Source organism: Chiroxiphia lanceolata, chromosome 7, assembly GCF_009829145.1.
Source record: "Chiroxiphia lanceolata isolate bChiLan1 chromosome 7, bChiLan1.pri, whole genome shotgun sequence".
NCBI lineage: Eukaryota > Metazoa > Chordata > Aves > Passeriformes > Pipridae > Chiroxiphia > Chiroxiphia lanceolata.
In genome coordinates, this window is record NC_045643.1 from 23,244,799 (window position 1) to 23,260,259 (window position 15,461).

General features: G+C 59.4%; 2 protein-coding genes across 3 annotated transcripts; one reads left to right on the top strand and one right to left on the bottom strand.

Moving 5' to 3' along the window:
• Nucleotides 1–589: 589 nt before the first annotated feature.
• Nucleotides 590–13,267, bottom strand: INHA (inhibin subunit alpha). 2 transcript variants are annotated; one of them, XM_032692617.1, is made up of 3 exons: nucleotides 12,674–13,267; nucleotides 11,122–11,897; nucleotides 590–599 (listed from the first exon to the last, which is right to left on the bottom strand). In XM_032692617.1, exons 1-2 carry the CDS (start codon nucleotides 13,077–13,079, stop codon nucleotides 11,164–11,166), a joined length of 1,140 nt encoding a protein of 379 aa, XP_032548508.1. In that variant the 5' UTR covers nucleotides 13,080–13,267; the 3' UTR covers nucleotides 590–599; nucleotides 11,122–11,163. The 2 variants fall into 2 exon arrangements, with proteins under 2 accessions (XP_032548508.1, XP_032548507.1); XM_032692616.1 differs by lacking the exon at nucleotides 590–599 and having other exon boundaries at nucleotides 10,584–11,897.
• LOC116789168 (gap junction gamma-1 protein-like) lies at nucleotides 5,471–10,041 on the top strand. Its single transcript, XM_032692615.1, has 3 exons — nucleotides 5,471–5,566; nucleotides 7,754–8,949; nucleotides 9,052–10,041. The coding sequence occupies exons 2-3, from the start codon at nucleotides 7,779–7,781 to the stop codon at nucleotides 9,057–9,059; spliced, it is 1,179 nt and encodes a 392-aa protein (XP_032548506.1). The 5' UTR covers nucleotides 5,471–5,566; nucleotides 7,754–7,778; the 3' UTR covers nucleotides 9,060–10,041.
• Nucleotides 13,268–15,461: the final 2,194 nt, after the last annotated feature.

Sequence of the window (15,461 nt, forward strand, 5' to 3'; positions counted from 1 at the left end):
TGATAGTTTCCTTCCCTGCTCAAACCCATCTATGCCATCCTCATAGCCTGAGGAGAGCGGGAAATTCAGTTTCCCTTCTGTGTCTGAAGGCCACCTCACAGCACACTGTTGGATGCTTTCTTGGAATTGTTGTACTATTAGATGTTCTCCTGTCACTTCCAGAGGCAGTTGAGTTGCTGAAGGCCCACAGTGGGTGATATTTTTATCTAGCCTTCTATAGGCTTGGTTGACAAGATCTATGCCATCTTGAGGCAGATGTCACAACACATCCCACTTTCTTCCCTATTCCTCAGTCGGCATATGGCTGCTGCTCTCTGTTCCTTTGGAGTGATCTCAGATCTCAAGTGGGAGAGAGCTCAGTCCATGCTTTGTCCAGGGAAGGACTCTTGAGAAAGCTGAGCCAGTAAAGACCAGTGGGGTTTTATGTATTCATCTAGCCATTTAAGGAGCTTGTGTAAGTTCTGTCTTCACCTTCTATAGCTGTGTTTTTCACAAAGGGCAAGAGTAAAATTTGCAGTTATTGGATCAGCTCATTGATGCCTCTTCTGCTTAAGCTGATCCCCTGAGAAAGCTCATCCCTGTAACTTGCTCTTCCAATCCTAACGAAGTAGCACCTCTGCCATACCAGTGTCTGAGTATGTATCGAGGGGCCTGACAAAGTGTGGACTGCCAGAACCAAAGGTTTTGGTTGTGTGTCTGTCCATAGTTCTTCTCAAGCTCTTCCTGCTTTTTCCTGCTTAAGTGACTGCTCATTTGCTTCTGCTCCTTGCTAGGTCTGTGCTGGTCTGTGCTGTCAGCTCAGCACTAGCCTCTTGGTCCCGTTAACAGCTCCCTGCTCTTCTGCATTCCTTCAGCCACTGGGCTGACAGGGAATCTCACATGCGCTGCCACAACCTGTCTCCTGCCTCTTCATGAAACACTTGCTTTGTTTTCCCTTAGGGTTTTGTCCTGGTTATTACAGATTTACCCCTTTGTGGTTACTCTGTGATCACAATGCTTTGCCGTAGGGCCTCTTGCACTAGACGCAGTGATTACATTAACTGGCCTCATTGCATCAGCTGGGTGTGTGCAGTGGTTCCCCTGGCACAATCTGCCTCTCCAGCACTGCAGGCAGCCCCAACCAGGTCTGTGTAGGATAGCTGGGGTTTGAGAAAGGTGGGATATCTATTGAACCAGCTGCAGATATCTTCTGCCCATCTTGGTTTTCATTATGCAGTCCCCTGGCTGTGGTCTCAAACAATGTGGATTTTCCTCCTTTTTCCCTTCTCCTTTTCTGAGTGCCCTTGGCTCCAATGCTCAACTGCTAGCACAGAGCAAGGCTGGTCTGAACCTCAGTGTTTTCCTGCCTGTGCCTACCTGGAGTGGTCTCGTCTCAAGGTGTATGTAGCTGGAGGGATGCCCAGGCTGGGGTGGCCATAGGGCTCCAGAGACAGGCTGCAGGCAGCTGTGGGTTCAGGCTTCAGGCTGGCCATTGCCATGAGCCTGAAGCTACCACCACTTTTCCATGGACACATACCAGCCCTGCCTTAATCTGTTGTTCAATGCCTCAGTCATAAATTTCAGTGCTTTCTGCTGCATCTGCCTGCCCTCTAAAACAGTACTGCCTTGAGCATTCATAGCCTGTGGGTTAGCTGTCAGCCCCCTTGCACTATGTTGAATTAGTGAAGCCTTGTTTCTAATCAAACTGGGTGACTGGAGTGACTGGTCATTTACTTTTGGCAGAATATCCCTGCTGGCCTCATCTCCAGGTGACTAGGGATGTAGCAGTAAAGGGTACATGTTGCTTGTGGCTCATGGACCTGCCTGGCCAGCTCCATCCCTTGGAGGTGCCAATGCTCCTTACCCAGCATAGAGAGCAGTATCCCAGGGCCATGTAAACCCCTCCCCTGTGGGCTGCCCTCCAGCTTGGCTGGCAGAGGAAGAGCAGCCAACATAGACTGGGCTTAAGTGCCACACATGGTGCTGGCAGAAGTTAGCACCCGGGAACTGGGAAGGAGACCCTAGCACGAGAGAGGTGAGCAGGGGCTGTGCCATGTACCCCCCACTGTGCTGCATAATCAAGTGTGGGAGTGAGAGGGAAGGGGACTTTATTTTGAAGCCATCCCAGCCTTCTCTCACGCTGTGTTGGAGGGGACGGTCATTGCCCTTTATGCTCTTTCAACAGAGTGTGCCTCTGCCTGTTATCAGAAGGTTATTAAGCTAGTTCTGGAGCTGTCCTGTATCAGGACAAACAGTCCCTAATAGAGCTGTCTGCTCCCTGTCCCAGTGCCAGACAAGTTGTTTAATCTGGGAAGAGGGTGTTTGCTGCTGAGGACACGTGCTGCCTACCTGCAGTGCCACCTGCTCATGGCCCTGCTCGGGGAGGGTGGAGCTGGCTCCCTTGCCCCACTGCCAAGCACCAGTCAGGCATGGTCCATGTCGCCCCACAGCAAACACACCCAGGATACCCAACCCCACCATCTGTCTCACTGCCACCATCCCCGAAAGCAGAGGTAGTCATAGCAGGGCCCAGCCCATTCTGCTCTATTGATCAGAGCAGAAACCAAGGCTGCTATCGAGATCCAGACTGGGCTGCACACTCCCTGCACCCTGTGTCTGGCAGTTGAGGCAGGGGCTGGCAGTGCAGTCACAGAGGGTGCCTCCATTGCAGCACTGTGGCTGAACAGTGAGGAAGAACTGCTTGTGCGAGCTCTTGCCACGTCCCTCCTGAGCTGTAGTGCTTGTCCCAGAAGTGGATGTTCTTCTTATCCCTGTGCTTATGCTCCCCCTCAGCCACTATCTCTATTACCAGCTCCCCTTGCTCTTGCTGGGCTGTGCAGCTGCCCTGTCATGGCTCTGCTAAATAGACTCAGTAGTTTGGGGCTGATCCTCGTTTTTGCGGTTGGTGACGGTGCCCCTGTTTCCTCTGCAAAGCTGATCTTTGAGCCCACGATGCTGCTGGTCTGTACATCCTTCCTGCCCACGATGCTCTGTCAGCCTCAGCTGATGTGGAAAGGGATGCGGGTAGGCAACGCCCTTCATCCACTGTTCCTTTCCCGGATGATGTGGGTTTGCCCTCTATCCAAGGCTGAAAGGGCGATGCCTCTGCGGGCATTTGGATGTCGCAAGCTGAAGAAAAGGGTAGAGCCCGGGAACACCCAAGGTACCATCACAGGGGAAGCTGGAGGGCTCTGATGCCAATGGCCAGATGCTGACAAGCACAGTAATGGCTGTCCATGGGATGGGCAACACCACCCCCTGGGCTTGGCCCCCCAAGGCAAGCTCTGTCCCACAGTCCAGGCATGGGCTGAGCTGTGCTGCACAAAAATGCTGCAGCAGCGGTGCCTGACCCCGCCCAACAAGCAGCTTCATTCTGGGTTCAACAGCTTCAGTTTGTAGTGCCTCAGTGGTCACACTCCTCACTTTAATGTGAGGCTGGTGAAATGGGGGCTTGTTCTTAACACGGCGAGCATCAGAGTCAAAGGGTCACATAGATGCCTTAGCTCTGGCAAACTCCTTGGCTATCTGGGAGTGAAGCCAGCTGGAGGTGAGACCTGGAAGCACTTGAAAACTAGTGGTGACTGTGAGAAAGAAAGCCCCAAGCCACTTTAATTGCCTGGCAAGAGCAGGGGGTTCAACATAGGCAGTGTGCTGCTTGACATCCCCAGCATGATAGGATGCTGCCCTCATTCTGGTAGCCCCCTGCCCTGCTCCCACCTCTCCATGCTGACCTGCAAAAAAAAGGGTTTTCTTTCTGGCCTTGAATGCTTTTCTATATCCTTCCAAAAGCTTGAGTCTCTGTGCTCAACTTAATGCCTCCCTGCATCCATGTCTTCCTGTTTCTCCTAACCTGTGATAGAAATTGTGACCAGAGTGTCTGTGCTAAATTTGAAGCATGCATTTATTCCCTATACAGAAACGTTAATGCTGTAGTTGCATGCATAGGAACAGGATTCAATGGAAAGCGTTTCTTCATATCCAGGTCAAATCCCCCTTCTTCTGCAGCAGCTCTCCCTCCATAGGAGGGGACTGACACATTCATAAGCTGGAAAGAAGGAAAGATTGAGCAAGGGAGCTGAAAGCAGGGCTCTTTTGCCCAGCCTCTTGTAGACATACCCACACCTATGTCAGGGTGCAGCCCATTGCTCTTGGGGGTGCTCCAGTAGCCCTCCCATGTAAGAGCACCAAGTCTGTGCCTGGGCTCTGCGAGTGCTGTTACAATACCATGGTAGCATTGCTGACTTAGGGAAGCAGCAGGGCTGCTGCAGAGTAACAAAAACCCCACACTAGATGTGCCGGCCACACTTCCTACTCCTCTCCTTGACCCAGCCTCAAGGTGTCAGTCCTCCCCCAGCCAGCCCCCAGTGCTGAACCCACCAGTGCCAGCTTGTGGAAACCCTTCTGCAGAAGGGACCACATGTTTCATTGAGGAGAAGCAGCATTTCATGAGCTCACACAGCAGAGCTTTCCCCTGAGTGTTTGGGTTGTGCAAGGCTGCTTGGCATCCCTCCTCATCCCCACACCAGGGCACAAGGACAGGATGCTCTACCCAGGACATCACTGGTGTGGTTGGCCCACCAGCATGGAGACTCAGAACCAACAAAATCTCCACAGAGCCAATTTTAGCAGTACAGAAAGTGAGTGGCTGAGTTGCTTGAATGGAGGGACAGCCCCACTGCTCCAGAGTGGTGACTCAAAGCCACTGCTGCCATTGTGCTGGCCTTGGGGAAACAGTGCTGACTATAAGGGCGTATCTGGAGGTACTGCATGGTCAGCCCCGTCTTGCTGCAGGGACCTGGTCTGGAACACAAGAAGCGGCACGGGCTTCAAAAGGTTTGAGGCACATTCCCACCACACAGACACATCTTCCTCTGCCTTCCCACCACGTCTGAAGCCACGCCATCGGATCTCTCCTTTCTTCCATACTTTCTCTCCACTCGGAGGGGAAGAATGCTACGAGGGGCAGGAGGTTATTGTGCAGCAGACTCTCACGGCTGGAGCGGAGGCTCCTTCCTCTCCCTCTGCGGCCGGGCTCACCCCTGAAAACCCCGCGGGCTGAGCCGCACCCGCGGTTCTGAGCGTTCTCCTGCGGTGGGCAGGAAGCCTCCGCTTCGCTTCGCCTCCCGGGAGCCAATGGCTCCGCGGGGGCGCGGGGCCGAGGGCGGGAGCCGGACAGCCGGCGGCTGGATGGAGCTGGTGGGGCGGGAGCCGCCTCCGGGCGAGTTTCGGCCGGCGCCGGCCCCTGCCCACAGTCCTGCGCGGCCTCCCAAGCCGCGGGCGGGGGGGACCGAGGGCGGCACCGCCCGGGGGGCGCGGGACCGGCCGGAACGGGGCCAGAGCTCCGCGCCGCGTGGCGCGGCCGGCGGTGGGAGCGGGCGGCCAGAGCGGGGCACTGGCAACGGAGCGGGCCGGCCCGTGCGGGGCGGGGCGGGGGTACGGAGCGGGGCGGTCGGTACGCACCGGCGGGCGGGGGGGCGCGGGGCGGGGCGGCGCGGCCCCGGGCCCCTTTGTTCGGCGGGAGGCGGCGGCGCGCCGCCCCGCCGCTTTGTCCGCCGCTGCCGGCGGGAGCCGCTCGTCCCGGTGCGCCGTGAGTGGGGCTGGGGAGCGGGGGGCTGCGGGAGGGCGCGGGGCGGTGGGCAGGGGGAGGCAGGTGGGCAGGCGACGGTGCCCCGGGAGGCGAGAGCCACAGGCGTGGGATGGGGCGCGGGCGGGGAGGATCGAGGGGCTGGGGGTCTCGGGCAAGTGGTGGGGGCAGCTGGGCATGAGGCCCCCGTTGGGCTGGAGTCAGTGGGACTGGGGACCCCGGGAAGGCTGGGGTTGTGGGCTGGGTCCTCAGAGTGGCAGGGGCCAGTGGAACAGGGGTCCCCGGGCTGGTGAGCCCCGAAGTGGCATGCCTGCTGCTATGCTCCTGGGCAGGGGAGACGGGGGCCCTCGACAGTGCAGTCAGGGGTGGAGGTGGCTGGGGGCCCCAGGTGGGGGACCGGGGTCAGTAGGGCTGAGGCGTAGATCTAGGGCCGAGCCAACGTGTGTGGTGCTAGTCCTGACTCCCAGCATGGCCAGGAGGCCCTGGATGGCTGTGCCCCTTGGCAGAGCTGGAGTCTGGCCACCTGCCTCTGGTGGGGGAGAAGCTGAGGGCAGCTCTGTATTGCCCTGGTCATGCCCACTGCTACTGCCATTCCACGCTGCTGGCCATCTCTATGTCATTCTTCCATGGCCACCACTACAATGCCAACGTGTGCTTTTGCTTTCCATGTGCTTGATGCCTCCCAAGGCTGCCCTCCTGCCTGGTCCCCTCACCTTGTTCTCTGCCCCAGCCCCTCACCCTCATGCTAGGGCAGTGTGCTGCTGCAGACGAGGGCTAAAGGAGCCACAAAGCATCCTCCTTCCAGTGAGGTGGTGGGGGAGAGGGCCCTTGTGGTACGGGGCAGCAGTGAGATCTTGCAGGGCGTTTGACCACAGGAGGATGGTGGCCCTGATGGGCTGGGTTTGGATCCCCAGTGCCAGCCTGTGCCACCTCCCACAGCTCAGCAGGCTCTACTGGGCTCCAGGCCATCAGCAAGAGCATGTCCCCAGCATGGATGCTTGTGCTGGAGGAGCTCTTCTGTTTAGGTGGGGTTGGTTAGTAGGCAGGCTGAACTAAGCCTGAAAGATCCTCTTATTCTGGACAATAGTGGCATGAGTGCAGTGGCAGCCGTCATCCTTAGGGACATGCCGTGGCTGGAGGTGATGGGATGGGGCTGGCAGGAGAAACTGGGGATGCATCCCCTCTGCTTGCCCTAGGCAGCCCTGCCACTTGCTGCCCTTGCATCATCTCTCATGCACAAGCTGCTGAAACCAGGGGTGGCAGTGGGGTGTCTCCTCTTGTGTCTTCTCCTTTGGCTGGGAGCTGCGATGTGGTCCTTGCGATTTCCTCCCTGCTCTCTGGTGTGAGCTGCTTTGCCAGGGCTTTGTGCAATTCCTTGGCTGCCCCATGCTGCCCCTTGCTATCACTGTCCTGCCTCCTGTTCCATTCCCCCTGCCAGCCCTTGCCATCGGCCTTCAGGCTGCTCTGACCACTGGCCACTGTGTGCTTTGGAGGCTGGGGGTCTTGCAGGAGAAAGGGCACAGTACAGAGATTTGGAGGGGCAGAGCGATACTGCATCTCTGCTGGCCCTCAGGGGAGAGCTCTGTGGGGTGCAGAACACCTGGTTCCTGAGCACGTGGTGGGGGGTGCTCCTTAAGGGATCCAGGGCTCAGGGCTGGCAGCTGCAGTGGGCCAGTGGGGCTGCTGCATGCCCTCCAGGGGCCTGTGGACCCCCATGGGAGGGTGTGGATGCTGTCACAGGGTGCAGCACTGGTTGAGGACCTGCCCAGGGCCAGATGGCAAATGGGGGAGAGGATGTGGTTCTGCCTCTGCCTGCCCCCTCACAGTCTCCAGCTGGTGCTGCCCTGTGCTGACGTGTTTGGCTGTGACTGTGCTGACTTTTCCCCTAGATGTGTCCCTGCAGGGAACCAGGATGTCCCAGCCTTTTCCCAAGTTCCATCCACCCACCTGGCTGGCGACAGGGCGGGAGCAGGACGCAGATGGGAGCATAGGGAGGCACTGCATGGTGGTGGACGAAGTTTTGGGGAAATGGCTGCCTGAGCAAGGCTGTTTGTGGATCTGTGGGTAAGGGAAGGGATGTTGGTGGGAAAGGGAGCAGGAGGGAGCTGGGGTGGGACCTGGTGGACTGGCGAGTCTTGTGAGGTGCATGCAGATTCTCTCAGTGCCTGTTTGCCTGCCCCTTCCCCACAGGGTTTGAGTCAACTGCCTAGCCAGGATGAGCTGGAGTTTCCTGACACGGCTCCTGGAGGAGATCAACAACCACTCAACCTTTGTAGGCAAGATCTGGCTGACTGTCCTCATTGTCTTCCGCATCGTGCTGACAGCCGTGGGGGGTGAGTCCATCTACTACGACGAGCAGAGCAAGTTTGTCTGCAACACACAGCAGCCGGGCTGTGAGAACGTCTGCTACGACGCTTTTGCCCCCCTCTCCCACGTCCGCTTCTGGATCTTCCAGATCATCATGGTGGCCACGCCATCAGTGCTCTACCTGGGCTTTGCCATGCACCGCATCGCTCGCATGCCTGAGTCCTCACGGCGCCGGACACCAGCAGCCCGGCGGGCTCGCATGCCGGTGGTGCGCCGGGGAGCCGGGCGGGACTACGAGGAGGCAGAAGATGATAACGAAGAAGACCCCATGATCTTTGAGGAGATTGAGGTGGAGAAGGAGAAGAGTCCAGAGGGTGGAGAGAAGCATGATGGCCGGCGCCGCATCAAGCAGGATGGGCTGATGCGTGCCTATGTCCTGCACTTGCTGTGCCGCTCACTGCTAGAAATGGTTTTCCTCTTTGGGCAGTACCTGCTGTACCGCTTTGAGGTGAGCCCCTCCTACGTCTGCAGCCGCAGCCCCTGCCCGCACACCGTCGACTGCTTCGTCTCCCGCCCCACTGAGAAGACCATCTTCCTCCTCATCATGTATGCTGTCAGTGGGCTCTGCCTCTTCCTCAACCTCTGTGAGCTCTTGCACCTTGGTGTGGGGCGCATCCGTGATGCCCTGAGCCAGTCTGGTGGCCCCCCACTCCCAACTGGCGACAGTCCTGCACCACAGTACCCCAAGAAAGCCCCCAGTGCACCCCCCACCTACCACTCGCTGAAGAAGGAGCTGCCACAAGCCCCACTGACCAACAGCAAGCTGGACTACCAGGAGAGCCTGGCCCAGGGGCGCTTCGCTCTGGCTGGGGCTCCCCCAGCACATGAGCTGGACCGGCTGCGTGAGCATCTGCGCCTGGCCCAGGAGCACCTGGAGGTGGCCTTCCACCTCCAGCCCCCTCCGAGGCCCCCCAGCCCTGCCCGCAGCAGCAGTCCTGAGGCCAACGGCATTGCTGCCGAGCAGAACCGCCTCAACCTCGCCCACGAGAAGGGGACCACTGCCTGCGACAGGACCACGGGTGAGCTGGGGAGAGGGCATGGAGGGCTGCTTCTAGGCTCCCCCGGAGAGGGGATGCCATCCCAGCTGGGGCCGTGACTAACCTGCCTCTTGCTCCCTACAGGGCTGTGAGGGCCACCAGGGATGACGGCGGTGACTGCTGGAGCGGCTGCCGCCGCCACCATGGGACAGGCGTCCTGCCAGGAGTGCGGGGTGGAGGATGCCATGGGCCTGCCCAGCAGGGCAGTCTGGGCAAGCCCTGTCCTGGTGGGCAGCAGAGGGGATGGGGGCCATGGGATTCATTCCTACTTAACTTTCAAAAAGGGAATATCTTATTTTTGTACATTTTTATAAACTCATCAGCGTGTGCACCCTGGCATTTTTATACTCCATCCTGATATCCCTTCTGGGGCTGTACTCCCCCATCTCCCATTTCATCCTTTTTTCCTCCCCCCACACCCATTTTCTGCAGCATGTTCTCCTCACACCTCCCTGTGGCCCCTGTGCTAGCTGCCACCCACTGCAGCACAGTCCAGTGCTGTGCATGTGTGGGTGATGCTGGTGATTTTGCTACTGCCCCCAAGGTGTGGGACTTTAGGGGAGCAGGCTGGGGGTCTAACTGGCTGGGCTGAGCTGTGGGACAGAGAGCTGGGCTGGCATTACACTTGAAGCGGAGGGGATGGAAGGGGTCCTGGCGGCACTGCTGCTGGAAGGGGCCAGTATGGCCATGCTGCACAGCATCCTGGCACGGGGCTGTGAGCTGTGGGCTGGCCTGCTCAGAAATGTCTGTGCAGAGGTCAGGGGCTGTCCTTCCCGCTGTCTCCGCCCTATCCTGGCAGGTCGCCCTTGGACCAAAACTCATCTCCTCCCACTCTGCCTGCGGGGCTGGGACCCCCCACACAGAGCCAGACCCTGGCCCCACAGTGTGGGGACACGGTGCCCCGAGCTGGGCTCGGCCAGGAGCCAGTGGAGCATTTCTCATCATCTCAGCCTGGGTCACACAGGGACTTTTGTAGCGTTGTTTTTTACTCGGAAATGATTGTCACTCTGTTTTTCTTCCTTTTTTTTTTTTTAATATCTATATTAGTAAAGGCTGAAGACGTTTTGTACTGAACTGCTGCATCTGGTCCTTTGGGAGGAAGGGGTGGGAAGGGAATCCTGCGTGGCTGGGCTGGGACCTCCCTGCTGCCCAGGGTGACTCAGTCGTTCCTGTTGTGCGAAGGCTGTGACGGGGCAGCTTTCATCATCGGCCTGGTGGAGAAGAATTGCTCTGGCTGCATTCCTGTTTGGCCCTATCCCTGTTGAGGGGCCGGGTGAGGGGCTTTCCTGTTCCTCCCCATCCTCCCACCATCCCCATGCCTCCCCATCCCTCTGTTGCTCCTGTTCCTCCACAACCTGTTGCCCGGAGCAGAAGGGATGTTGCTCTGCCCTGTGCTCCTGTGCCCAGGGCAGTATCAAATGCAGCCATGCCATGCCAGTTTTGGCCAGCAGACCCCAGTCCCCTCTCTGGTACCCCAGGTCAGAGTTGGATGCCTATAAAGTACTTGCCCATCCCCTCACTTCTCCATCTAGAAGCCCCCCAGGAAGGTTGCGTCCCACTGCACAACTGCATGCCACCTCCGTGACTGCTTCTGATGGAAACTGACATTTCCACACTGCTTTAGTAAAGGAAGCAGGTTTATTTCACTCGTCCCGTTAAGCTTTCCAACAAGCTGTGCTGCCGAGAGAGGGCTCACTTGCGGTGCCATGCATGCCGCCAGCCCTACCAGTGTGAGGTCCTGTCGTGGGCTTGCCCAGGCACAATCTGATCCTGTTGCAGCTGCCTAGCCCTGCCTGGAGCACAGGGAGGCTGTTGAATTCTGCAGCAGAAGCGGGACCCCAGTCTTCAGGGAGGGGCAGAATTGAGGGAGGGGAGCAGGTGGAGAGAGATGGGGGCTAATCTGGTTGCAGACAGCAGCCTGGCTTTGGCAGGGCAACGGTGCCTTTGCCAGAGGCTGTGCCTATCCCTGCCCTGCCATGCCCCAACTTGCTCTGGGCAGGGACTGGCCCTAGGGCACGTCTGGCAGCATGATGGTACCTGGGGCAGCCCAAAACTCTGGCTTGTGCAGGGGAGGGTGGCACAGCCCAATATGCTCCTCCAGGTCCCTTTGGTCCCTGCAGTGTGAGGCCAAGGTCCCACTGGGAAAGCAACTACTTCTCAGTGGGATCACAGTCTGGGGCTGGGCTGTGGGGTGCTCTAGACACAGGTACAGTCCTGGGCCAGGATGTTGGGCACTGTCTCGTACTTGAAGGAGTACCCGCCATCGGAGGTGGTGCGGACGCGCAGGGAGCGCATGGTGCCGGGCAGGGCAGCGCAGCAGAGCTGCACGCCCAGGCGGTGGCTCAGCCCATGGCCCGCGGCACAGCTCCCATGGCAGTAGTGGAAAACAAAGCTGCTGGGATGCACAATCCACTTGTCCCAACCCAGTTCCTCAAAGGAGATGTTGAGGGAAGCCCGGCGGCAGTTGGTGTGGGCAGCCAAGTCCTCGGATGGGCGCTGCAGCAGGCTCAGTGCAGCTGGGGACCAGGGCATGGTGGAGCGACGAGCCCTCTCACTGCCCTTGGCCCGGGTGGTGGCCACTAAGAAGGGCATCTTGTCCCCCTCAGCCAGGCAGGGGCAGCCAGGGCAGCGCACCAGGAGCACAAAGAGTGGCTGCGAGAGCTGGGGCAGCAGCACGGGGGCCAAGTGAAACACTGTCCAGTGCTCGGGTGTCTGCTCTGCCATGGCTGTCACCGGCACCCGGCCCTGTGGTGACAGGGCCAGCACGTCAGGGGCTGAGTGGTTCAGGGTGGCCGAAGGACCGGTGTAAAACCAGAGCTGGGCAGAAGTCACCATGCGGCTCAGGGTGTGTGCTGAGGGCTGGAAGAGATAGGTGAAAATCCCTTCTTCCTCCAGCAACTTGTCCGGCTGTGTGGGCTCACAGGGCACATCTGTGGTGGGAAAAAGATGATCAGGGTGCGTGCCCAAAACTGGGGAGAGTCCCCCACTGCCAGGCAGCAGGGGAAATGTTGCAGAGGGTCCCTGGGGTGCTGGCAGGGCACTTTGCTGCCAGCATAGGCTGTGGCAGGGTGCAGGGGAGCTGCTGTCTAGCAGCAGCTTCTGTGCTGTGTCCCACAGCTAAGCCCTGCTTATGCCCTGGGCTGGTCCATTAGTGTTGCTCCAGGATCCTGCCCCACCTCCTAGTGTCTTGCCCCATAGCTGGTCATCCTGCTGCCTTCCCCCAGCATCCACATCCTATCCCATCCCCCAGCATTCTGTCCCATCTCCCACTGTTGTGCTTTATAGCTGGTCATCCTGCCCTGTCCCACAGCATCCTGCTCTGTCCCTTTGTATTCCATCCCATTTTCTAGTATCCTGCTCTATTCCCTAACATCCCACCCTATTCCACCCTGCCTGCTCCTCAGCCCTACCCATGTCTCTGCATCCTGCCTGGCCAGGTGTTCCTCAGCCTCTTCGCACTCTCTCGTTCTGCCCACACCTCTCCCTGTCTATACTGGGCTGCTCTGCCTGTCCCTGCCTGCCATACCTTTCCCCCTCCTGGCTCTCCACCAAATCTTGCCCATGCCCGTGCCCCAGCCTGGTACACCCTCTTTCCCTTCTCCCACAGACCACCACAGCAGCCTCTCCATCCTTCAGCATCTGTGTTGCCTTGAGGCCCCACCCTGCTTACCCCTCTGCCCTCTCCATTCCACCATGATGTTCTCACCTGTGGAAGGGAACAAGATCACCTGGGAGGTGTCCTCCAGCTCCTCTGGCTCAACTTCAGTGTCTTCAAGGATGTCTCTCCGGTGTACCCTCCTTGCTTCCATCTGGGGCTCCTCCTGGAGAAGTGGGGGGCTCAGATGCTCCAGCACCCGAGCCCGCACCTTGGCCAGGATGAGCTGCCTGTCAGCACCCGCCCCAGTGCAGCTGGCCAGGGCAGCAGTGGGCAGCATGGCAGGCAGCAGGTGCAGGAGGAGCAGCATGACCGTGGGGTGTGCAGCAGGCCAGCGGCTAGGAGGCTCTGCTGTGGGCTTCTGCCTGCCTGCCCAGCCTGTCTGCTCGCTGTACTCCCCCTGGGGCAGGGTGGCATTGAGATCTATCTGACACTGACGCAAACGTCTGCTCGCCATGAATATTATCTCTGGGCTGTGAAAGCGCTGAGACGTCTGGAATGTGAGGACTGCAAGGACAGTGTGGTCTGGAGGGGGGGGGCAGTGCCTGGGCAAGGGGTGTGTGTGTGGGGGATGCTGCTGGGAGCAGTGGGTGCATGGGGCTGGGGAGGCCGTGCTGTGGGCAGGGTGCTGCCAGGAAGGTTTTCCTGTGCTGGCAGGGATGGAAGGGGGCATCCTGAGCAAGCTTTGCAGCTGCTGGTGCTGGGTGCCCCCCACAGTGGAGGAACTGGAGATCTGCAGCTTCAGGGGGGATAGTGGGAGGTGACAGCAGTTGTGCACAGTAGGGAAATCTGGGCAAGGACCTGATGGGATTCAGAGCCCTGTGAGGCTCTGACATGGGGGAGGCAAGTTGGGGTGTACAGGCTGGGCACTGGGATCTCTGGGACAAGCCAGGGCAACCAGGATGTGAGGACGGGGCCCTAGGGAGGGCAGGCTAGGGGTGGGGTGGCTGTGGCATCTCCGGGACAGTATGGAATCTGGTAAGGTCCTGGAGACATGAGGCAGGAGGGACAGCAAGAGGTCCCTGGGGCTGGGACTGGGGAATGCTGGGCCAGCTTCAGGGAGAGAAGAGGTGAGGCAGAGCCAAGCCAGCTGGAAGCCCTGCAGCAGGCAAAGGATCCTGGAGTGCTCCATGGGCTGGCTCACAGGGTGGGAGTTGCAGGAGAGGCATAGGCATAGGCTGCAAGGGGACCCGGTGCCCTTCCTCTAATGGCTGCCTGAGGGGACACTGCTGGGTGTTCCTGCCCTGTGGGTGGTGGGCAGCCTGTGTATCCCCTCTGCTCCTCCCACAGCCCAGTGTCCTGCACATCCCATGCACAGCCTGGTACCTCATGCAGCATCCAGTGCGGTACATCCCACCCCATGCAGCATGTCTCGCATGGCATGTCCTCTCTCACTGCAGTCTGGTGTCCCACTCCATATACCCCACACCATGCGCCCCATGCTGTGCATCCCACATGGTGCATTGTCTCCTGCTGCTGCCTGAGCTATCATGGAGCCACAGCTGGGGCCGTGGCACCCCAGCTCTCTGGAGTGGCTCCCGCCAGGCTGCTATACATAGGTAGGCCAGCCCTGCCTCAGTGAGGCGCTGAATGGAGCAGGCTCGGTCTTATCAACCCAGCGTGTCATCAGAGGGTATTTTTGGGGACAGCAGCTGCAGGCATTTATAACGTTTGGTCCCTGTGCACTGACACCCAGGAGCGGAGCTGGAGGAAGCAGCAGGAGCTGGGCACCAGCACTGGGAGACACAGGGGAGAGGCAGCGGACCGAGGTGTGTGTATGGAGATGGGGACTGGGCTGAGGGGCTGCCTGGGGCAGAGTGATCAGGGGAGGAGGTGGTTAAAGGGTGCAGTGGGGCAGCTGAGCCATCAGGTCTGTCTGCATCTGCAGAGGCTGCTGTGGAGTAGGCTGTGGGTCAGGGGAGTTTTTGGCCGGGGAGGTGGCTCTGAATGGATGCACTGTTCCAGGGGTAGGGCGCTGGGAGGAGAAGGTGGCCCCAGTCCTTCTCACTCCTTGGGGAAAAGCCCTCTCCCACCGTCCCCTCTGGCTTATTCAGGGAGTATTCTTGTTTCCCCTCCCCCTGCCCGAGCAAGGCAGACACGGATATTGCCCCAGCCCCGGCCATGGTGTGGGCAGAGGCTGCAGTGCACTCACCCGGGGGAGGCACAGAGCACCCTGCCCTGCTCCTGCCTGTGATAGTGGGCATGGTTACCCAGAAAGCTGGGGATGGAGGCAATGCCCTCCAAAAGCAGGACCCACCTCCCCAGCCTTATCTTTGCCCCTGGGGCTGATCATTTCCAGTCATGACTTTCAGTGTGCAAGGGCTGGATCCTGCCTGGAGGGGATCCCACTCTGGAGGGGAACCTGCTCCTGGGAGAGCCCACTTTGCCATAGGGCATGGCCCTGTGGGGTGGCCGCCGGGCACAGGGGGGGCTGCCTGCCCATCCGAGTCTGGGAGGAAGTACCCGGATCCAGCCGGAGCCTCGCGCCCGTGACAGCCCTATGTCAGCACCTGCCTGCTGAGCCGGCCCAGATGATGTAGGAATGCGGCTCTGCCACCACCCGATACTGCAGGAATGCCCGGCGGGTGGGGAAGGGGTGGGAGGGGGGCCCTCTTGCCTCTGCTGTCCCCCAGCCTCAGCAAGCAAGTGCCTGTGCTCCCTGTCTAGGCAGGGATCGCCTGCTGCTCGAGCTTGGGTCCTCTCTGCAACCCTGGGGTAGGTAGGCTGTGAGTGCCCCGGGCCCTTAGGGTGCAAAGAGCTGCCTTTTATCCCCTCCCCTATTGCCACAGGCTGGGAAATGGGTGATTTGGGTGACGCAGGAGCATATCCAGTGGGGCTG

Excerpts from the sequence above, each read along its gene's own strand:
- LOC116789168 (XM_032692615.1), top strand. The coding sequence starts at position 7,779 with ATGAGCTGGAGTTTCCTGACACGGCTCCTGGAGGAGATCAACAACCAC.
- INHA (XM_032692617.1), bottom strand. The coding sequence starts at position 13,079 with ATGGCGAGCAGACGTTTGCGTCAGTGTCAGATAGATCTCAATGCCACC. Across the intron at positions 11,898-12,673 it reads GATCTTGTTCCCTTCCACAG|ATGTGCCCTGTGAGCCCACA; the intron begins GTGAGAACATCA and ends TTCCCACCACAG.